Raw genomic sequence first — 24,824 nt, forward strand, 5'->3', positions numbered from 1 at the left:
AAAAATTTAATATTCGGTCATCATTTACTCACCCTTGTGTCATTTCAAAACTGATTATTAACTCTTCCTAAGAACTATATTCCTAAGGACTATATTTGCGCTATATATCCTATTCTTCTGATTGACTTTTGGGGAGTAACTGAAAGTAGCGACACTACTTGACTACATTTTACTGTAACGTGACAGTAGCTCAGCTATTTTCACAATCGTGTAGCTTTTCCAGCAATATGCTACGTTTTCCAACAAGTAACGGTGTAGAGTCACAAAACGCTACATTTGTCACATTGTATGGAACCGAGGCAATAATCAAATGCACTTGCCTAAACCATCCTCTCTCTTATATTTGGCGTTGGAAAATCCAAATAATTTAAGTTAAATAGTTTTTTTCCTACTGTTCTAAATCAGGGGTTTTCAAAGTCTTAAATCTGAAGTATGTAATTTCTGCTACACTAGCGCCACCGAAAAGAATTGCAAAAATAAACAATGTTTTCAAAACAGAGTTCTGAATTCGCCCCTCATCTTCAGTTGTTCAGATAGTCCTGCCCCCCAACTCACGTCATTGGTTGAGTAACGTTGTTGGGGCGGGTTTAGGTGGGTCGCTCAAAACAAACATTGGAATTTTTATAGCGCCACATAGATACAGTGTTTACAGTTTTCGCGAAAATTTACAGATAAATGGCTTACACTGTTTTCTCTGCATATTAAGCTGGGATAGAAGAAAGTATTTTAACACTGAAAAAGTTACATACTTCCACTTTAAACAGTAAGCCTCTGACAAAATTTACAAGACTGCACCACATTTAAGACCCTCCCCCCATATTTTTTTTTTTTTCAGATTTATATACAGACAATAATGTTGTGTAAAGTCCTATACAATAGCCAATTAAATTATAAATAAGATAGCCTATGCAATGTCATAAATGTCTTTCTTCCACTAAAAACAGCAGTACAGGAAGCTTAGTTGAAGTTTTCACAGTTATTGTCCTCTAGTGTTATATTATCAAAATGCATCATATTTCAGGCATTGGAGCAATTCACCAATGATGCTCAATAACCTTAAATTCAGTCTGATGGACTCATTTGGCAATGCATCATTTACTGTTTGGTATAAATATTTAAACTATTTATATGAAAGCATATTTTGCATATTTTTTATATTAAACATACAAGTTTGTCCTAATGACAATGAGATTACTTGAGCCTATATTAGTGATAAACTCACATCACATGAGCCAGTCTCCTCCTCTGTGTGAAACTTCACAAACACATGAAAACACATGTATCAACACATAATAATAGACACATCGTGATTTTTGTTCCACATATTTTCAGATATGAGCCACCACATGAGTCCTTAATGCACCCTAGATAAACTTGCTAAGTTTTCCACTGAGGTGAAAGTCTTAAGACGTGAGTCGCAACAGATGCTCTTATTTGACAGTTTATATGTCATTTGATTTGCTCATGTCTCTTACATCATCAGCGAGCAACAGAATATTATTCTTACAATATTAATTTTCCTATGTATTATGCTGCAGCTTCTAAAATAGTTTCTGGCCAAATGGCGAGTTGATTTCTCAAACTTCGGTATTGTTTCTCTGTAGATATACTGCGTTAACAGTGGCAGAATATTTGTGTGAATGTAAAGAGGCAGAACGGGGCCTGGTTAGCTCAGCAACTATTGATGCTGACAACCACCCCTGGAGGCGTGAGTTCGAATCCAGGGTGTGCAGAGTGACTCCAGCCAGGTCTCCTTAGCAACCAAATTGGCCTGTTTGCTAGGGAGGGTAGAGTCACATGGGGTGACCTCCTCGTGGTCGTGATTAGTGGTTCTCGCTCTCAATGGGGTGCGTGGTAAGTTGTGCATGGATCGTGGAGAATAGCATGAGCCTCCACATGCTGGGAGTCTCCGCAGTGTCATGCACAGCTAGCCACATGATAAGATGCGCGGATTGACTGTCTCAGAAGTGGAGGCAACTGAGACTTGTCCTCCGCCACCCGGATTGAGGTGAGTAACCGCACCAAAACGAGGACCTACTAAGTAGTGGGAATTGGGCATTCCAAATCGGGACAAAAGGGGACCAAATAAAAAAATAAAAATAAAAAAAGAGGCAGAGCTATATGCCGTTATAATAGTTTTGAGCACGCACAGTAGCCGGTCTATTTTTTATTTTTTTGTGTGTGTGTGTGTGTGTGTGCTTACAAATATGACGTAAACATACATGGGCAAAGCCTGCGATTTTGCGGCAAATCCGACCTGACAGCTCAAAATATAACTCTTTATTGTAGGCTTACCATAGTGAATCAGGGAAATGCAAGGACAGGTTTTTGAACACATTTTTTTTTATATACTCACTCAGTAATGGACTTATGTTTATTTTAACTAAAAAATCTTCTGTAGTGCACCTTTAAGTTAGGAATAGTTTGTAGTTTAAGAAGCTACAGTTTCAAAGTAGCTTCCCCTACACTGTTTTGTAGCCATATTATAGCTTTGTGTGAGAAACCGGACAAAATATAAGTTATTATTCACAAAAAATCTTGACATTCGGTCTCCTAGGTCCGTTCATGAGAGAAATAATGATGTCTAATTCTTTTTAGTCGGATCTTTTCAAATATTTGATCTGATTGCCAAAAAACAATCTGAATGATCAAGTCACAACGGTTAACAGGTCACTGGGTGGGAAGATTATAAGTGAATAACATCGTAAATTTTGATCTGTTTGTCACACATAGCTATCGTTTGACTCAGAATGCACATGCATCGTATTGACCACTTTTGTGGTGCTTTTTTGTCTATTTGGAGGTTGACAGCTCGACTTCTTATCCACTTTCATTATATTGAACAGAGTGGCCAGAATATTGTAAAAAAAATTCACCTTTTGTGTTCAACTAAGAAAGTCACACTTGAACCGTTATGAGTAAATAATGACAGAATTTTCATTTTGGGGTGAACTATTCCTTTATGCTAAGACTTTCCCTTACAACTGTTCTAAATTGTGTTGTGCCTCAGCGTGGTACTTCTTTTTCGAGGCACACAGCCAAGCCCTAATTCTGCCAGCAGTGATCTCCCACCTCCTGCGGCTCTATTTGCATAAATGCTGTTGAAGTCAGTGGCGGTTAATGAAGAAGAAATGAGGCTGGCCTGGCTACAGCGGTGCTGAGAGCAGGGCACTGCGCTAGTGGCAGATGGGAAGGCTGAGCCATAGCAGGCAGCTGTGTGGAGAGAGATAGAGCAGCACGCAGGTTTAACTACGATCTGTCTGTCTCCTCCGATTGCACTGGGCTTATTTGTATGTGCAATGCCAAGAGCAATCAAGACGGAGCAATAACGTTCGTTCTCAAGAGAGAGGGATGGCTGCTTTTCCCAAACATGTGTAGCACGACACTGTTGTATAACTTGAGAGCATGTCTCTGTGAGATTTTAAATTAATATACAGTATGCCCTTAATTATAGAGAGTCCTCATTGTGGGGTACTGGCACAGAGGTTTAGATGTTTTACAGCGACTGAAATAAATGTTTTATTTAAATGTTATAAATGTACTTGATAGCCTGCACTATAGCGAGACATTAGTGATTAGAGAGTATGTTGCACAGGGGGCCTGGCGTAGAGCCATATCTCTAAAGCATCTTTCAGCCTCTTGACACTGCAGGTACATAAATGAGGGATTAATTTCCCTGGTGTCAGACTGAGCCTGCAAATGCCTTCCACACACTTGCTCACATACACACACACACATTGACGCTGATCAGAGGCCTCATCAGTGGCCGAGCCTGTCATCTCATGAGGAGATCAATCAGCCAGCTCAATCTGCAGTGCACAGAGTTTTGGTTCTCTCGTCTGCTGGGGTTTGGTGTTCTAGGTTTATTTGGGTCCTTATTAGAACTTCTATCCCACAGGCAGGCCAAGACCGAATCTGCAGACTTTGTTCCTGCATTTTCTGTGCTGATTTTAGGGGAAAATCTGCAGAAATCTGATGGGTTAAAAAATGGAGAATATGTGTTAAGCAGAGATTAAGCGGACTACACTCTATTTGGTAGTTGAATGCATAAGCAAATTAGCCAACATATTTATTATAAAATAGATAGTTCTGACTATAAATTTGCATTCAGAGCCTTTGTAAAATGCTGATAAATGCGTATCTGTGAAAGCACATTCTATAGTAGTGCAGTAAATTGCTTCGTTGCTTGGCAACTGTAAACAGCCTTAATATAGGCTAGTGTAATATTACTTGTTGGTAGAATTGTTCAGTTGGATTAACAATTTAAGTCTCACAGGTCTGAAGTACAACATTAAATAAACACAGTAACTTTTTCAGAGAAAGTTTATATGGTGTTCTGTAGCCTAATGTTGTGATCAGGCTAGTAAGACTTCAACAGTTCTTAATTAATATTAATCCAGACATTCATAGCTTGTGCATCCATATAAGATTAATTGAGTAACTGTTTTGACTGATGTATTGTTTTTGATTCACAAAAAAGAACCGGCTCATAAGTAATTTTTTTGGGAATTGGACTATATCAACAGCGCCGGATGTTTCAAGCCATTAATTCAAAAGAACCGGCGCATTAGTGTCATTAGTTTGAGAGTCAAAACACTGGGTGCGTTCCAGCACCTCTCGCCATTAACACTTAGTTTTTAGGATGCTGTGTCAATATATAAGTAGTTTGAAACATTGAAAAACGTGTCTTGTGACCCCTGCATTTTAGTGTAGTTTCACACTAAAAGAACAAAAAAGAACCGGCTCATAAGTAATTTTTTGGGGGGAATTGGACTATATCAACAGCGCCGGATGTTTCACGCCGTTGATTCAAAAGAACCGGCTCATTAGTGTCATTAGTTCGAGAGTCAAAACACTGGGTGCGTTCCAGCAACTCTCGCCATTAACACTTAGTTTTTAGAATGCTGTGTCAATATATAAGTAGTTTGAAACATTGAAAAATGTGTCTTTGTGACCCCTGCACTGGTCGGTTTGTTGCCTGTCCAGCTGCACATTGCCTGTACAGCTGGAGCTGCGCCGACTGCCCCCTGCTAACGGCAACTCGCAAAAAACATGGTGGTACGTCAAGCTTGAATTACTCTGCTGGTAGTAAAATTCCTTACTACGGAATTTATGTGTGGTAAGGGGGCATAATTAATTGCGTTGTGATTAAATGTGTTATTTTTTAGTTTATTAATCTAACTGAATTAACATGTTAAATCAACAGCCTTAGTTTTGCATCTTGCCTAAGAATACCCCTTACACATGGTTAAATAACTCTAGTTCACGGTTAACTTATTGCTTTAATAAAGGAACGTGCTAGTGGTAGATTCTTTGTGGGCCTGCCGATTGGTCCATTGATCAAATTCAATCAGTTTAAATTATAATATCCAGTTTATCCATGACAACCTAATGTCCCCAGTCTCTTCAGAGATATACATATAGAGAAACAGAAAGGATAGGCATGGAGCCGCCAACTAGAATCCCTCCATCAGATCAGTGGCTGCGTCTGCAGCAGTGGCATTTCCCATCTAATTGGGCACTACGTTCAGGCGATGACTGTTTTACCAACAGTAAGAAAGCGGCCTGGGCGCATCAGCTCACAGACGATAACACAGCCAAGCAGTTTGCGCTCAGAGGCACGGGACAGAGCTTCGTTTAGGAATTGGATGTTAATTGATTTGATAATTCCCTGTGGTGTTTCCTCTTATGTGCTCTCATCTCTCTCAATCTGCCTCCTCACCTCTTGCTGGCCACAGCAGGCTGCTGGACACGAGACCTGTTCTCCAATTAGAGCGTGTATGCAAATGTACATGTCCTTGTCTACCTGCCTCACATTAACACTTATTTTACACTCTCATTTTCATGTTTCATCTATTCAGCTGCATCTTTAGTTGTTTTTTGTGCGTTCACATCCAGGAACGTGAATTTAACAGCTAAAATGCCCCAGCAGTTGGAAAGAGTGTGACATTAATCACTGGCCTAAACTCTTGTGTGCTGGCTCCTAGCTGCACATCCTCCTCTGCTCGCCTGGCTGTTGATAAGGAACGTCAACTTGTAATTTCTTTGGCAGATGTCTGAGTGTATTAGGTTTATTGCTCAGCTGTTCCTTGAAGGTATGGCTGTAATTGTAAGTGAGTTACTCACACATGGATGAGTTCTGAAACAAAATCGATTGCTTTTGATGCTCTAGAATTTTGGTCGTTCTCCCACTCAAAAGCAGTTAAAAGGCTCGGTTGATTTCTGCGGGTGGGTGCACTTCTACCCTATGATTTCATAGCATAATCAGGGCACATCCCAAAGTATTTTTCTGCTGGCCCGATTGGGTTCAGATTTTTACTTGCCCTGACAACAATTTCACTGTGGTCACTGCATTTGCTAATTTATACATTTAGACTGTGCAGGTACCCTCAATTCATGATGGCTATGACATATACCAAGATTCGTGTCAATACGCTAAAGCGTTGCGAAGATACAGCCTCACGTCCATTTTGGCATGCTTGCCGTCAAATTTGTTGGTGTTATTCGAAAACGGTTTGGTCTATCAAAAAGCTTTTGATAAGTTTTTGTCCCCCCTAGATGATACACAAACAATTTCTTGCAAATCAGATTTATGGCCTAGGAGGAATTCGAAGAAGTATTTTTTTCTGAAAATTCGAAATGGCGGAAAATCTAGTCTGGTGGAAATTTAAACCATGGTATTCTATCGACTCGGCATATGAGCCATGGAATCAGAGGAAAAAGGCCTTACAATACAAATGTTATAAACATAAGTGAAATTTTGAACAATTGGTGGCGCTAGAGGGTTTGAGTTAGAGACCCCAAATTTGGGTCAGTTACAGTTCAGAGTTTATAGTTATAGTTTAATTGCTTTTCGTGATAACACATAGCTTTTATACCAGTGAATATGCCAGTTGGTTTTAAAAATGAATTGCATGTGTATCTATATTCAGGTGCCCATTTTTAAGAGTCATTACGATAGTAATTCTGACTCGCTGTAAAGTTAGAGACGAAGAGGACAAAGATACATCAGACAGTTTGAGCACTTAAGTGCACTCTCAGTGTCACTCACACCAATATGGGCACTCTCAATTTCTCATCAGTCACTCATCCCAGTGCTATTTTGTGAGAACCACGACTTAAAATCAGAGATATATGTTTGTCACAATACCACTAATAAAAGCAAAAACAGTTTAACCTTCAATAACGGCACCGCGTCTTCACGCAGTTGCTTAATACTTATTGATTTGTGTTACAACAAAACACCAAAAATGTTAAACAAATCTTAGATACTAATGATTTGTCATTGGAGCAGCTTCGAAACTTGTAATGGTTATATCTCTTTTATTTTTGAACATATCTCTGCTCTCATGGTGTTTATTGGTTGCCATTATGTTACAATGGTCTAGTCAGAACTATTCATAACTGTTTTCGATTTGAATAAATGTTAGCATTTCAAAATTGATGTACATTTAATGTAATTACTCGCTGTAATTTTACAGTGTGGTGCAGCAACTGCAGCATATAACTTGCAAAAGTGTGGCAGGGGCACTTTAAAAATAAATATCGGTGTTTAGATCAGTATCGGCCGATAACAGTTTAGTGGCCTAAAATTTCCTTATCAGAGCACTTCAGGTGCACTTTCTTATCGGTTCCTTTCGTCACGCAGTGCCTTCATTTTACACCAAGACAAGCGGATTATGGCAGACAAGCCTCTCATTCATCGGGAAAGGAGGAAGCAGGAACCAGATTAACAATCAAAAAGACTTTAATTCAACATAAAACACTGAACTGAAACATAACAAAAGCGCACACACAAAACACTGCTGTGTGCGTCTTTCTCTTTGGCATCTAGCTCACTCTTAAATCCATCTCCAACTCACTGCAATGACAAACAGCTGTTAGAGACAATCATTGCCAGATGATGATCCTTAGCGTTCTCATCTCCTGATCTCGCTCTTCATTCACAAGCAGGCACTTAACCACGCCCCCACCACCACACGGATATTTTAAGATTTGAATTGCAGCACGGTAAGTGTTGGTGATGACTGATAACGTGGGCTTGTCTGTGTCATGGTCGTTTTTAGGGTGATTCTGTAACTACGGGCTCTTATAACCTCAGTTTATAAGTATACATTTTATAACAGTGCTGCAATATATCAGTTCCTACTGTATAAATCCTTGTTAACATACACGTTAAGTGTAAATGTGTTTTGATCTGCCGATAACATGTTTGAATGGAGAGTATGTCTGTGCGTGCACAACATTCCTGCGTTTTTCTTATGGACAACAGAAAACAAGCTCTGAACTTAAATAAGCCTAATACACTTTCAAACACAGAGATAATGTGTAGTTTACCCTTAGTGTACAGAACTAATTATCTAAATTCTTTTGACACTGAAAATACTGTAACTACACTGAACTAAGACTTTAAAAAGCGACAGGACTTTTGAAATAGCGACAGTAGGCATTATTAAAGTATGATCTTGCTTCTTTTTATTCAGCATAGCATTATATATTATTGGGCCTTTGGGACATTGTTCATTTTTTTCACTCTTACTCGAGTATTTTCTGACATTACTGCTTTTACTTCTACTTGAGTAATATTTTTTTTTAATAATTGTACTTTTACTTGAGAAAAGATTTTAGCTACTCTACCCACCTCTGTATACTGTATGCATAAACGAACAGAACCAAGGGAGAAAATGCACCAGGTTTTGAAACAAATGCTCAAAACGAGCCAGGTGTGAAAACGCCCTAGATGTACTAACCCACATGTATAAAATCCACAAATGTAAGATTTAGTGACAATGTAGCACTGGTAGTTTTATTCCCTCTTAGACCTTGTCGCAGTTTGTTTGCCATTCGCTATGATCTCATTACAAAGGTTATTGTTCTGACTCCTGTGCTGAAGGTTACGCTCTCAACGCGTCTCTCAGCTACAATAAAACCTTTGTAAAAATGCCTTCATTAGAACATGCTCCTCATTAAAACATGCAGACGGCTCGGTGGACAGTAATGAGAGTGGGGTGGGCTTGCACTCTGCAGCAATTAGACAGCTAAAGAGGAGCATTTTCCCTGCTGTCTCTCAGTGGAGGGCTTTAAATCGGCAGTGCTGAGCCCTCAGAGTTGGGTGTGGTGAGGTCAGATGTGTCACCTGAATTTGCCACGACAACTATCAGCTCTGCCAATCACAGCCTCTGCTTTGACCCCTTGCCTTTTTAATACGACTCTTTGCCCAATCACTGGAGATCCCTGTTGTTTTGACATATATATATATATTATGCTGTTTGTTTTGACTGGTGGTTGTTTTTTTTAATGGTTATTAGTGTTTTGAAAGAATAACTCATTTATATTTGTCAAAGGTTAAGCTGAACAGTGTGATTTTTATTTTTTTTATTTATTTTTTTTTTATGCTGAAACAGTTGAAACTTGGCTAGATCTTTGTATTGGTTGGCAAAATTGTCGAGTTTGATAGAGCTGTTCATGGGTTTGTGTGGAAACTAATGTCACTGTAATGATTGCCAGCTTTGTTTACTGACCCTATGTAGCCCAGAGTCTACCGACATCTGTTCCTCATTCTTAATTATTTGATTATTGTGCACACAGACACACACATATTAACATATTTGTTAACTGTATGGCAAGCCATTCTGACAGCTTTTCAACAAACTAATTTTCCTAAGTGGGGCTCTAGAATTTAATGAAAAGATGGATGCAGTGAGACTGAAATATCTCAAGTAGCCATAATCATGCCAATGTTACACAGGTTCTTGTTATGTCATGTTAGATTTAGTCTTACTTTGCTGGTCATTGCTACCATTTACAAGGTACCCACCATCATGGAAAACCTGGAAATATGAGGAATTTTTGTTATTGTTGTTGTTTTTCATTATTTCCATATTGTGTCATGGAAATCAGTTAAATCTGTAATGGAAATTATAAAAACTTACTGTAAGTCATTTCCATGTTTGGTGGTGCAAAGTAAATTTTTTCACATGGTATGTTTTATCATGCAAAATTGCTGTCTTCAAATTTCCTTTTAAGAAATACTATGGCACTGAAACATCTTTTCTCATCATAAAGGGAAATTAGTATCATGGTTGTAATTGCATGTTCTGGTGCGTAGATGAGCAGTGAGCTGTGCGCGTTTGACGAAGTTCTGCCCCCTCAGAGCAGGGGTGCTTTGTAAGGAGTTAAATTGGATGGTTAATTCGGGTGTTATTTACCCTGTAATTCATTAGCTTGGCCCTGCCATTGGCAGCGGGCAGGCTGTAATTTCACGCTTCGCAATAAAAGATGTCTCATAATCTGCTTCATTTAGCACCGAAAGAATTTAATGAAATTAACTGCAGCCCTAATTAAGACGGTGAATATTAAAGACCTGCTATCAAGCCTTTAACGAGTGTGACATGATCCGCCTTCTATGGTATTGGAAAAATATCATTTTCCAGGGAAAAGTTGTCGCTGCTCCAAGCCATTTTGGCCAAGATGGCATTTTTGCCCCCCCCCCCCACCCCCATATAATTTTAGTTTAAAAATAATTTAACCAAATACACAAACATCAATCAGGGCTCTCTGTTTAGATTTGGCTAATCTCTTGTTGCCAGTATCCTTTGACTTCTATTGGTTTAAGCTTTCAGTGGGGTGTTTAATGCTCTCATTAATTCCTTGATGACCTTGACATGTTATTTTGAGCCTTGCGTTATCATTTCTGTCCTGTGCTGTGTGTTTTCAGAAAACATGGACTCCTGAGCATTAGATAGTTATGAAAGGAAATTTAGGAATGAAATGAATTGCTGAGACCAGTTTGAATAAAATTTTTAATGGTATAATATGTAGCCCGGGTAGGCTTCTCTGGATACTTTTCCCCACACATTTGATCTCTATACAGAATAGACCAGAGTCCACATTGAAAACCTGGGATTCAAAATGTAATTGTAACCTGGAATTAATTCAGAACGTTTTAGGATTTGGTCTCGTACAAACTTCAAGTTTTGAAACTTCAGTTGCTGTCATTACAGAAAAATAAAGTAATTTTGAAATTCATGTAAATTGTTCAGTTTCCCCCAAAATGTTACGTTGAAAATATAATTTGTATTCATATAAAAAAAACTGCATAAAATAATTCAAGTATTTTCACAAGTTTAACCCACTGCATACTTCTTGTTTATAGGAATATCCAGGTTCAATACAAGTTAAGCTCAAGCAACAGGATTTGTTGCATAATGCTGATTACAAGGAAAAATTATTTACTTGAAAAAAGAAAAGAAAAAAGAGTCATCCCTCGTTTAGTTAAGAAAAAGCAAAAATCGCTACAGTTAGCAAAAATAGCTACTTTGTTACAGTAAAATCTCTTACTAACCTTATATGTATAACATTATAGGAAAAGTAACAACTTCGTTGTCATAACTACATAATGCCCGTAAACCCTTGTAATCTGGCAAATGCCATAAAATGTGTACCTCTAAAAATCAATGATTTTATCACACTAAAATCATGTTAACACATAGAAAATGTATGTTTTTTCTCTATATTTTTAAAACCATTTGTATTTTAACTAGAGCTGTCAAAATTAACTTGTTAATGCATGCAATTAATTAAAAAGCTTAATGCACAAAATGAGACGTTTTTGTCTGCATGCGCTTTTCATGTGGAGTTCAAAGCAGCAAGTGAAGCTGGCAGTGATGCCCTGACGCGAATCATGAATGCGGCTTCATGATTGCTGTAACATAGCAGAAAGCCATAGTCTGCCAGCTGATTGATACCTTGGAGAATGAGAGTTTAAGAGATTTAATGCCCATTGCGATGAAAATGCAACCTATGTGGAGACTAGTTTTTTCAATTAGTCAAACTACCAGTTAGACTTTGGGAAATGTTTAATGTTTCTTGAATTGGTGATATTTTAGTGCATTTCTTTATAGTGTGGAAGGCTTTGTTTGAAAAATGTTAAAGAATTATTGTTACATTCTGTATTTTTTTCCTAAGAAGGAAATAAATGCATTTTGACAGGAAAAGAAGAATATTTAGTCAAATTTCAGCACTTTCAAAATTATGCGATTAATCATGATGAAAAATGTAAATTTACTGATTACACTCATTTTAACATTTATGGACTGCCCCATTCACTTCCATTGTAAGTGGACAATGTAACCCGTATTTTTTATTTTTTATTTATTTATTTTTTTTATAAATTAAGAATGAGTATCTTTTTTATTTATTTTTTTTGGTAATAGTCATTATGCTCCAAATACTGTCGTTTACGCTGAACTTGTATTGAACCTGGAACATTCCAGCATAATACAGTATATGCTGGAGTACATACAGTACTGTGCAAAAGTTTTAGGCACTTGTGAAACATTTTGCATAATGAGGATTTCTTTAAAAATAGTGCCATAATTAGTTTTCATTTTTCAATCAACATCATCCAAAGTCTAGTAAACATAAAAAAAGTTAAATCAACATTTGGTGTGAACAACTTTGCCTTCAAAACAGCACCAATTCTCCTAGGGACACCTGGACACATTTTTTGTTGGTTGTTGGCAGATAGGATGTTCCAAGCTTCTTGGAGAATGCACCACAGTTCTTCTATATATTTAGGCTGTCTCAATTGCTTCTGCTCTTCATGTAATCCCAGACTTACTCGATGTTAAGTGGGGGTCTCTGTGGGGCCATGCCATCTGTTGCAGTGCTACATGTTCTTCTATTCTATTCTATTTGCAGAAGGAATGTTTGGGAGTTTAAAATGTATATTACCTATTGACACACTACAGCTGCAGATATAAATAGCCATCTTAAGACAAATGTTTTTGTTAAACATCTTATGCGCCTACGACTTTTGCACAGTACTGTACATTTTAGACATGGGTTAGGAATTTTCTTTTTAGTAAATGGCAAACTATGATTGCACACTAAAGCTTTCTTAATGATTTCTGCTTCCAGTGTCATTCAGGTCCTTGACCTGTGTGTGTTTGTCAGTGTGAGAGAGTGTGTGCTTGAGCTTCCTGTCATTAAATGATAAATGTCTTATGGGGGGCGTGTTCTCGCTGCCTAAACTGGCCAGATCAGATGGCCGCAGCGATATCAGACCTCCAGCTTTCACACCAAGTCACTCATGAGGCCCTGCTTCCCTCGCACACGTACACAGTCACTCACATTGACAGAGCCGGAGGCGAGCTTGTGTTGGGATGACACACTTAATTTAGCACCCTTCTTTCTGGAAGCACCCAAGAACAATAAGGCCAGCGTGGACAAACACTCAACCCTTTGTTAAGTGGCTGTCCGTCACAGGCTCACAGGAGACAGATCCTGTCCACCATACTGACTCCGTCCCCACCCGTGCCACAGGCCGCATTCATCTCCCGGTTAACCTCTCCTGTTGTTACGGAAGAATAGAAGGAATGAGATGAGCTGAAAGAAGAGGATAACACACTGATAAGTGCCTGTTTTAATGTTAGAGCGCACAGATTAGTAGCTTTTGTTTGTTCGTGAAGTTCCATCTTAACCCAGAATTTTTTTTTAAATTGCGACATGCCGTTTTAACCTGGAAATAATTATATTGTTCTTTATCTGTTTCATTTTCTGTCTATTGCTTTCTCTTTATTGTTACTCTTCATATGTGATAAGTGTTGCTCTTTAATGGATGATTAAACCACTACTGATATTGGCATTGTGCATAAGAGCACAACTGCTGCAGTTTTCGACAATGCACTAAAGGTCTGCCATTGAACAGCTGTAGTAGGCAGGGCTCAGCAATAAGGATGGCCTGCTGGCCCCGGGATAGTGTGAGATGTGTGTATATATCAGGGTTTCAGTTAGCCGATAATTACCGGTTTCTGACCATTAATATGTCCTAATGTCCGACAGATGTAAACATCGTCAGGCACAGTGTCCAGTAAAATATTAACACGATGCCTCAGCAACCCCTTTAGTTGATGCCACAAGTGTATAGTGTGACACCATGCCAAAGATAACAGCGCTTCACTGCCATGGAGGTTTAAACTTTCCCGAAGCTTGCAGAGTCCTAATCTGCGACTACAGCACGTTGTATCCCACATACTGGCAAAAGCAGCCTTTGTTATTCCTGTTTCGTGTTCCCGTAGTGAGAAGCTTCTTACTTCGGAATCACATTAAAACAGCCTTGCATTGCTGTCTTCTGGAGAGAAGGACACCAGGCTTATGTGAATCTCAAGTTGAAGAGAAACACTGGACACATCTGACTACACTTCGCAGCAAAACACTTTTGTGCTCTGAAATTAGCCAAGGTGAGAAGTTATATGACATGACCTAACCATTTACGAAAAGATATGTGGCAAATTGCAGTTTAATTGTTTTGCCCCCATTGTTGAATGTTTTTTTTTTTAATTAGATGCTAATTCCATGACGGCCGTTTAATTTTTTAATTTTTTAATTTTTATGAAAATGCAGCTATAATGAACAAACATTTATCACTCATTTGACTTAATTGTGTCTTTAATAGCCTATATTGCATTATTATGCATAGTCCATCACGTTTACAGCACAAAATAAACACCGAAATGAGATGAACAGATTTTTTCCAATTTGTCCAGCAAACTTTATCATTCCCGGACTTGGTGCATATATTTTCTTAGCGGAAATATATACAGTATATTCAGTGTGTGTGTGTGTGTGTGTGTGTGTGTGTATATATATATATATATATATATATATATATATATATATATATATATATATATATATATATATATATATATACACACTATATTGCCAAAAGTATTCGCTCATCTGCCTTTAGACGCATATGAACTTAAGTGACATCCCATTCTTAATCCATAGGGTTTAATATGACGTCGGCCCACCCTTTGCAGCTATAACAGCTTCAACTCTTCTGGGAAGGCTTTCCACAAGGTTTAGGACTGTGTTTATGGGAATTTTTGACCATTCTTCCAGAAGCGCATTTGTGAGGTCAGACACTGATGTTGGATGAGAAGGCCTGGCTCACAGTCTTTGCTCTAATTCATCCCAAAGGTGCTCTATCGGGTTGAGGTCAGGACTCTGTGCAGGCCAGTCAAGTTCTTCCACACCAAACTCGCTCATCCATGTCTTTATGGACCTTGCTTTGTGCACTGGTGCACAGTCATGTTGGAACAGGAAGGGGCCATCCCCAAACTGTTCCCACAAAGTTGGGAGCATGGAATTGTCCAAAATCTCTTGGTATGCTGAAGCATTCAGAGTTCCTTTCACTGGAACTAAGGGGCCAAGCCCAGCTCCTGAAAAACAACCCCACACCATAATCCCCCCTCCACCAAACTTCACAGTTGGCACAATGCAGTCAGACAAGTACCGTTCTCCTGGCAACCGCCAAACCCAGACTCATCCATCAGATTGCCAGATGGAGAAGCGTGATTCGTCACTCCAGAGAACGCGTCTCCACTGCTCTAGAGTCCAGTGGCGGCGTGCTTTACACCACTGCATCCGACGCTTTGCATTGCACTTGGTGATGTATGGCTTGGATGCAGCTGCTCAGCCATGGAAACCCATTCCATGAAGCTCTCTATGTACTGTTCTTGAGCTAATCTGAAGGCCACATGAACTTTGGAGGTCTGTAGCGATTGACTCTGCAGAAAGTTGGCGACCTCTGCGCACTACGCGCCTCAGCATCCGCTGACCCCGCTCTGTCATTTTACGTGGCCTACCACTTCGTGGCTGAGTTGCTGTCATTCCCAATCACTTCCACTTTGTAATAATACCACTGACAGTTGACTGTGGAATATTTAGTAGCGAGGAAATTTCACGACTGGACTTGTTGCACAGGTGGCATCCTATCACAGTACCACACTGGAATTCACTGAGCTCCTGAGAGCAGCCCATTCTTTCACAAATGTTTGTAGAAGCAGTCTGCATGCCTAGGTGCTTAATTTTATACACCTGTGGCCATGGAAGTGATTGGAACACCTGAATTCAATTATTTGGATGGGTGAGCGAATACTTTTGGCAATATAGTGTATACATATATATATGTGTGTGTGTGTGTGTGTATAGAGTTGTGCTCAAAAGTTTGCATACCCTTGGAGAATTGGTAATATATGTACCATTTTTAAAGAAAACATGAGTGAGCAGGCAAAACACATTTATTTCTTATGGGATTCATATTCAACTGTAGGTTATAACAGAATGGCACAATCATAAAACAAAACATGGCAACAATGATGACCCCTGTTCAAAAGTCTGCATACCCTTATTTCTTAATACTGTGTACTTCCCCCTTTAGCATCAATGACAGCGTGCAGTCTTTTGTAGTACTTGTCTATGAGGCCCCAAATTCTTGCAGGTGGTATAGCTGCCCATCGTCTTGGCAAAATGCCTCCAGGTCATGCAAAGTTTTTGGTCGTCTTGCATGAACCGAGAGTGGCTCGGTGATATTAAGGTCAGGAGACTGTTATGGCCACTCCAGAACCTTCACCTTTTTGTGCTGTAACCACTGGAGGGTCAACTTGGCCTTGTGCCTAGGTCATTGTTGTGCTGGAAAGTCCAAGAGCGTCCCATGCGCAGCTTTCATGCAGAAGAATGCTAATTGTCTGCTGGTATTTTCTGATAACATGCTGCATTCATCTTGCCATAAATTTTCACAAGATTCCCGTGCCTTTAGAGCTCACACACCCCCAAAACATCAGTGAGCCGCCAACATGCTTCACAGTGGGGATGGTATTCTTTTCACTATAGGCCTTGTTGACCCCTCTCCAAACATAGCACTTATGGTTGTGACCATAAAGCTCTATTTTGGTCTCGTCACTCCAAATTACAGTGTGCCAGAAGCTGTGAGGTGTGTCAAGGTGTTGTCGGGCATATTTTAACCAGGCTTTTTTTGTGGCATTGGTGCAGTAAAGGCTTCTTTCTGGCAACTCGACCATGCAGCTCAATTTAAAAAGCCACAGGTGTGGGAAATTAACCTTTAATTGCCATTTAAACCTGTGTGTGTCACCTTGTATGTCTGTAACAAGGCCAAACATTCAAGGGTATGTAAACTTTTGATCAAGGCCATTTAGGTGATTTCTGTTATCATTATGATATAAAAAGGAGCCAAACAACTATGTGATGATAAATGGCTTCATATGATCACTACTCTTAAATAAAAGAAATTTCTTTTGCATGATCAGTCATATTTTAAAAATCAATGCCAAAATTTCACAATTTCTGCCAGGGTATGCAAACTTTTGAGCACAAATGTATATATAAAATATAATATATATATATATATATATATATATATATATATATATATATATATATATATATTATATACACACACACACACACACACACACACATTATTTTGGGTGGGGCCATTGAAAATATTGGCAGGGCAAGTAGAAATCTAAACTAATGGCCCCAATTGCATAGCTTCAAATGTAACATAATTCAAATGGGATAGCTTGGCACTTGCAATGCCAAGGCCATAGGTTAGATTTCTCATTCAACACACAAGTAGAAATCTGAACTACTGGCCTCGATCATTGTTTAACCCTGGTGGGTTTTTAAAGCCAGTGAAGAAACGGCTGCATGAGATTAATTTTTTTGGCCCTGTTTTCCTTGGGAGACCTTGCAAGCTGTCAGCCAGGGTAGGGTAAAATAGAGGCAACCCCGTCAAACTGGCCCGAGCCTTAGATAATGAACGATTACTCCGATCAGAGAGGCGACATGGCGTTCAATTAGCATCTCTGCTGAATAATCGCTTGCCATCTTCCCAGTGGATGTGCAAAATTAATATACCTAGATTCAAAACATGTTACCTACTGTGGAACAACAAAACATGCCTGGAGAGTACCTCTCCACTATTATTAAAAGATCATCTCCTTTCTTTCTTAATCTGTCCATCCCTTTACTTTCTTTCTTTTCCCTCTTCCATTCTTGCTGTTTTTTTCTAAGCCCCACACATACACAGAAAACTTGTCTCTCTCTTAGTTATGAAGTAATGGGCCGCTAGCAGCAGCATCCTTGTTAGGAAATTAAAATTCTCATCAACTCATCAGCGGGATAGCCCATTGTTATTTCACCCAGGAAGTGATCTTTTCTTGTCTTCAGTTTGGGCTCTGGGGATTACAGACATGTGGACCGACCGAAGGGAACATCCTCCCACACGTACTGCTCCATCTCCTAGGGCTGATCTCAGAACAGAACAGACCTCATTACCTTAAGTCTAGATAATCTCAGGACAGACATGGTTGCATTACACAAGGCAAGGATGATCTTTAAACAGTTCCATTAACAAATATTGAAGTGAATCATGCTAAAAACCTATGACTAAAACTATACTTACTGTACTTGATACACTTAAAACATAAAAGACTTAGCTCTAAAGCAACACTGCACCAAAATTGTTTGTCATGCAAAAGTAAACAAAGAAAATCTTGTTAAAATCAAACATTGAAATGTATTATACGATGAACTTCGTAGGCACAACACAATGCAAAATTTTAACATGACATACTGTAGATTTAATAAGAAAATTTACAAATTTGTTTTCCAAATGTCAAATGTTTTATCATTTTTGAGGATAAGGGCATATCAAGTAACTTGTCTGTGTTGGCATCTACTGGCTTTAGCTTAATTTAGCTTTTACTGAGCGACAGATGAATTTGTGCCAAAATATTGTAGTTTGTACAGACGGCCTTTGACATCAACAACAAAAGATATAGATTGTATATTATTGGCCAATTTATTTTGCTACTCTAACTATGCATGATTAAATAGTTTGTAGCATTTTTTAAATTCTAATTCAGCAGTTTAGCAACCCTATCAAAACAGACCTCCGTCCCATTTTTGGATCGCGTCCCACTAGTTGAAGACCACTGCTAACCACTGTATTTTAAAGATGGGATTGGGGCAAATTCGCTAACAGGTGCGCATGGTATTTCAGTGCAAAAATCTGCGTCTTATTCACTAACCATCCACAATGTAGTAGGCGCAATCAGCACTGAATTAGCGATACGTCTTGAGTATTTACAGTAAATTAATTCAATGTCAGTCTTTTCGCCGCAAACACTCATTTGTTCTATGTAAATTAGCCTCATTATAGATTGTGCTTTATTCACAAAACTTTGTGCTATTTGCCTCGCACCATTACACCAGCAGGTAGTAAACTGAATTTTATTTAAACGAGATGTTAAGGCACATTTTCTATCGATCATGGCAGCGGTAATTTATCAAATAGTGATCGAAAAAATCCAGATGCATGGTGTAGTCAAATGCACTTTCGACATGTTAAACAGATGAATCGTGTGTCTGGATCACAGTAGTATATGAGATCGGCGTGGTCTGCTGCATCTCCCATTAATAGCGCTCAGAACTGACTTGCAAAATCAGAATTCCGCTGTGCAAAATGCTTCTGGACAGATTTCCTGTGTGCGTTTGTGCCGTTGCCTGATCTGCATAATTCCTTTATTGAATCAGGTGCTAAACCAGTGCAGACAGCGTGTGGAAATAAACAGCGCTTGTACTTGGTGCAATTCATTCTTAGTAAATTCCTCCCTATGTTTTATTAATGCATTAATGTTCAGGGTTTTAGTTTTGGAAACTAAAGCTAAACTAAAGGAAACTAGATTTGTTGGGCAGGCATCATTTCCACAACTCTGTCCTTCACTGTCAGTCCTCACTGTACTTAATTTTTTTTTCTTTTTTCTGCAGGCCGTGTTTAGATACCAATTACCACATAATTAGATCAGTTTAACAGTGTGTGACAGTGAGGGATCATGGCATTTTTTTAAGTAAAAAATTTAGGCTGTGGAGTGACGGAAAGAAAAACAAGAAGAGAACAATGCAGAGAGTGACAAACTCGCCAGCCCTGGTGTTGCACGCTCCATGGCAGACAGGGCAAGAAATCTATTATTATCCCTCCTGTCTACGCGTTAATGTTTAACAAGTCCAGTGAAGTGACATGCTGCCGCAGCAGCGTAATTGCTAATCAGTGGACAGTTTTATTCCCTTCTTGCCTAATGAATTTAGCTGAAATTAGGTGTGGGCGGCTGGCCCTTAAACGGCCAGTCAGCCGCCACTGATGTGCGTAGGAGAGGAAGGTTAGTGCTCGTGTCATTGTGCTAATGTGCTTGCTAACACTCCAGAGGGGAATTTGCTCATGTAGCTAACAGTGCGGGGTTTTTTTTCTGTGCTCCTCAAAATGTGCAAATAAAAAATGTCTGTCCACTGGAGTCTAATATGATACTGTGTTTTGCTTGTCAAGGGAAAAATGGGTAGACTTTGCCGAAAGGAAGTTGAGAGATTATGATATGAAGCACAGACAATTCTAGTCCTCTCTCTTGCACTTTATAGCAATACACTTATTTAGAAACTGCTTTTTCAAGAAGTAGTGTTCGTAGGGGCCATTCACGCAGGATGCATGTTCTTGCATCTGTCTGTGTTGTTTTTGTTTTTTATGTAAACATGCTAGACAGATGTCTTTGACCACTGCAATGCTTCTTTGCTTTTCAGCAACTTTTAGAAGCACATCTCTGTACTATGCATGTCCATGAGTAATCAATTAATCGAGTACTCATTCAGCTTTAAATATTCTAGACTAGTAAAAACACTACTTGGCTTTGCCTGCCATGGGCATCAATGAAACTGCTTCTCTTAACTAAATCTTGCTGTTACAACTCAATGCATTTGTTGGTGCTGTGGATACATTGTTGTTAAAAGAAAAGTGTAACCCAAAATAAAATTCTGTCATTCTTTAAAGTGATTGTATTTCTTCAGAAGACTTGGAATGTACATTCACCAACCAATTTATTAGGTACACATGTACACCTACATATTCATGTGATTATCTAATCAGCCAATCGTGTGGCAGCAGTGCATAAAATCTGCAGATACGGGTCAGGAGCTTCAGTTAATGTTCACAGCCATCAACAATTGAAGTGAGCAGAATAGCATCTCTGAATGCACAACATGTCAAAATTTGAGGCGAATGGGCAACAACAGTATGACCATGTCGGGTTCCACTTCTGTCAGCCAAGAACAAGAACAGGACATGGTCTTCTGCTGTTGTAGCCTATCGCCTCAAGGTTTGACATGTTGTGCATTCTAAGATGCTATTCTGCTCACTACAGTTGTACAGAGGGGTTAACTAAGTTACCGTAGCCTTTTTGTCAGCTCGAACCAGTCTGGCCATTCTCTGTTGACCTCTCTCATCAACAAGGCTTTTCCGTCCGCAGAACTGCCGCTCACTGTATGTTTTTTTTTTTTATTTTTGGCACCATTCTTAGTAAACGATCATCAGTTACAGAAATACTCAAACCAGCCTGTCTGGCACCAACAATCATGCCACGGTCGAAATCACTGAGGTAACATGTTTCCCCATTCTGATGGTTGATGTGAAAATTAACTGAAGCTCCTGACCAGAATCTGCATGATTTTATGCATTGCACTACTGCCACACGATTGGCTGATTAGATAATAGCATAAATAAGTAGGTGTACAGGTGTACCTAATAAAGTGGTTGGTGAGTGTTTGTTTCTATGTTTGAGTGCAAATGTTTTTTTGTTGTTTTTTTTTTTGTTTTTTTTTTTAATGTAGATGTTGTTGTTTATGCAGGGTGCTTAGTGTTTATGCATTTTTAAATAAGAAAAACATGTTCAAAGTTTTCTTATGTGTTAGAGTGCTCGACTACAAAATTACTCAAATTGCCCATCCCTACTTAATACACCTGTGTTCTATTTCATTTAGTTGTGATGTGTCTAGCTGTTTATAAACATAAGAATGCGTGCTGAGTGAACAACCCCATAACCCCAAAAATTATTGTTCAAGAGGAAAGATTAATAAATAAATGCTTTTAATAAATGAATTCTGCATCCATTTAACTTATCAAAGCTAAACTGTGTATTTTTATGTGTTTTCGCATTTTAGGGCATGTTACTGAAAAGAAGCGGCAAATCGCTCAACAAAGAGTGGAAGAAAAAATATGTCACGCTTTGTGACAATGGAGTCCTCACCTATCATCCCAGTCTGCATGTAAGTACCAACACACACACTTTTTCAAATCAGTCAAACACACCACCCACCCATATACTCTTTCAGCCGGTACTTGTTTATTATATTTGCTTTTCCCCTTGTCCTGCCAGTACTAACAGGGGTTAAAGGTGTGATTCATCTCTGTGAAACCCATCACTGTAATATCCCATGTTTTTTTCCCGCACCTCAGTAAGCATGGTGTCTCTGACGACACACAATAGTCCTTAATTACTAGCTCATTTGCACATGGCTGACGCTGTTGATGTGTAAAATTACAGCATAATGGCTTATCATAATCACCAGCTCAGACAACCTGTTTGCACACACACCAATGGCCATCCTTTATTGGTTGTTCTCTCTGGCTTTTTATTCAGAACAATCAGACCTTATTTTTTAGTGTTAATCAATACCAGAGTAATTCTACAAACACTTCAAAGGAGAGCACAAATGCAGATGAAAGGCATAACAAGCAAAGAAATGTGCAAAGAACAACCATCATGTTCTTTTTGTGGTCTGAGTGACCCCAGGGCCATTTTTATTGCTCGAAAAATATACTTAATATTCAAGTGTCAGGTTGATACTTCATGACTTTTGTTACAGTAATCTTATGAGAACTTGATAAGATGCTGTATAACATCTTTTACAGGGTCCTCAATAAAATTAAAAAAAGTTATATTACTAAGCCTATATAAAACATTAAATAATACAATGAATTCTCACATAAGATTCTGTGACTGGTGTACACAATGTAGAGATACACTCCTACCAGTTCATTTTCATTACTTTCATTGCATTTTTCTCCATTGTGTTTTTTTTTCTGGGGTCAAATTGACCCATAACAGAAACATGTTCCTTGTATGAATTAGGGATGTGCGAGACTAGTCGACTAAACGGTTCTGATGCTGCTAGTCGTCACTGGAATTACTAGTCGGTTAATATTTCCCCCCATTAAACTGATCATCATTTTTACACATTTACATTTGGCTTTATATTTTTACAGAGTCTGCACTTAAATTACTGTCATATTAATGTTACATATTTTAAATAGAATTAATAATACAAATATTATTTAAAAAAGAGGATATCTGGAGCAGATACAGAGTTTAATTTCACTTCATGCTGCGTGTGCTTCTTCCCTCTCTCACTCGCGGCACGCGCAGGAAAATGTCCTCTCGCTAGACATGCAAACTCAGCAAAGTAGTAATGAAATCACTTCGGTGGTGCGGGAATCGGATTTCCAAACGTTTAAAAGTCCCTATGGATGTTTTCACATTTGAGTCTTCTTTATATCTGTGCATGCTTGTACATTGTCCGCTGAGCAGGCTTTTTCAAGCACAAGATAGCCTCCTCAGGTGAGTCAAGTCCCGTCTTTCACCAGACCATGTCGACGGGTTAATTTTGCTCATCCAAAAAATTATGCTTTTGAGTAAGTAGCCTAGAAAATAACTGTTTTAGGCTAGGTATGCCATTTTTTAATCTGCTGATTAAGAAGGCTATTTTCAACAAGGTGCCGACTGCTGAACGGGTTAAACTATCTTTGATTCTGTGTGCACGTCATGTTTAGAATACATTAGGTTTATTGAAGGCTACATCACAGGCCTATTTTTTCTATCATATAGCTACTTTTTTCTTTTTCTTTTCTTTTTTTTTTTTTTACATCGTAACTGTTATTGGTTGCCGTTCTTTACCGAACAGCTGTCATATTAGATCAATGGTTAATGCACGACTGCACGTCGTGAAATACGCGCAACTTTTCAGCGCATATTTTTCTCTCTCATAGATTTGGTTTACTCTACCTGTTAATTATTTTCAACAATGTCCTGACTGTTTTAATATGTTAAGTAACTTTTACTTGGTGATTTCCGTTTAGAACAGGCTTTTAGGGTTGTTCCATTGATCCTGCACTATTCATTCAGTTGTTTTCAATAGATTTGTCTGTTAAGTATAATGCTAATGTTGATTCAGTGAATGCATGTCATGTTCTATATTTAATGTACAATTATCATAATTCAAGGTGAGCACGTCGCAGATAAATGCCCCTTTTCATTGGAATTTAGCATCGGATTTGGAATAGATTAAGTATTTTAAATGGGTCGCATAAACACCCTTTTTTTTTTTTTTTTTTTTTTTTTTTTTTTTTTTTTTACTGTTTTCTGAAGGTTGGTTTCTCTTTAGATTAGTCGGTTACAAAACGTCCGTTTAAACGACAGTCAAATTAGTCATAGCGCACATCCCTAGTATGAATACCAGTCACATTTCTGAAAAGTATATGCTCTTTTTTGTAGTAAAACAAAGGGATACAGCTTTAATAATATCGGTCTTTTGGATGTTTATTAGGTTAGAGGAACTTATTAAAATAATTTAAAGGGTAAATAAGAGGTTAGTTTCAAGATTACTTTTATTTATACACCTACACCATTGAGGTATCTCGGACCCCAAACTAGAAAAAAACAGTAAAGTCAGTAATAATAATAAAAAATAAAAAAAACACAAAGTTTGACAAGAATTCAATGAGCACTCATTAATTCCCTAATTAACATCCTCATCGGGGTAAATTAGAGGAAGTGTGCGTCATCATGTAACGTCCCCCTCCTCCCTTTGGCTGTGAACAGGTTCCTCTCATCAGCAGGTGTCTGCTACACAGGCATCAATTAAAGTGTTTGTGAAGACTAATAGGATGAAACTCAATCAGGACACTTAATTGCTCAACTATGTGAAAAAAATCACATTAATGCAGCTGATTAAGTGGATGGCAATAGATACAACCTAATTAGCAAGGAAAAAATTCCAAACAGCTCATCCACGTTCACACCCCTAACAACCATGGCACAACTTTATGTAATATTTTGGACACATACAGT

General features: G+C 38.6%; 1 protein-coding gene across 7 annotated transcripts in view; it reads left to right on the forward strand.

Annotated features, from left to right (window-relative positions):
• agap1 (ArfGAP with GTPase domain, ankyrin repeat and PH domain 1) overlaps positions 1-24,824 on the forward strand; it is a 281,989-nt gene that overhangs the window by 170,750 nt on the left and 86,415 nt on the right. For all 7 annotated transcript variants that reach the window (XM_051705997.1, XM_051705998.1, XM_051705999.1 and 4 more), the window contains one exon: positions 21,859-21,963. In XM_051705997.1, coding sequence (XP_051561957.1) covers positions 21,859-21,963 — 105 coding nt within the window. The remainder of the gene's footprint in view (positions 1-21,858; positions 21,964-24,824) is intronic.

This window comes from Myxocyprinus asiaticus, chromosome 9, assembly GCF_019703515.2.
Source record: "Myxocyprinus asiaticus isolate MX2 ecotype Aquarium Trade chromosome 9, UBuf_Myxa_2, whole genome shotgun sequence".
Lineage (NCBI taxonomy): Eukaryota > Metazoa > Chordata > Actinopteri > Cypriniformes > Catostomidae > Myxocyprinus > Myxocyprinus asiaticus.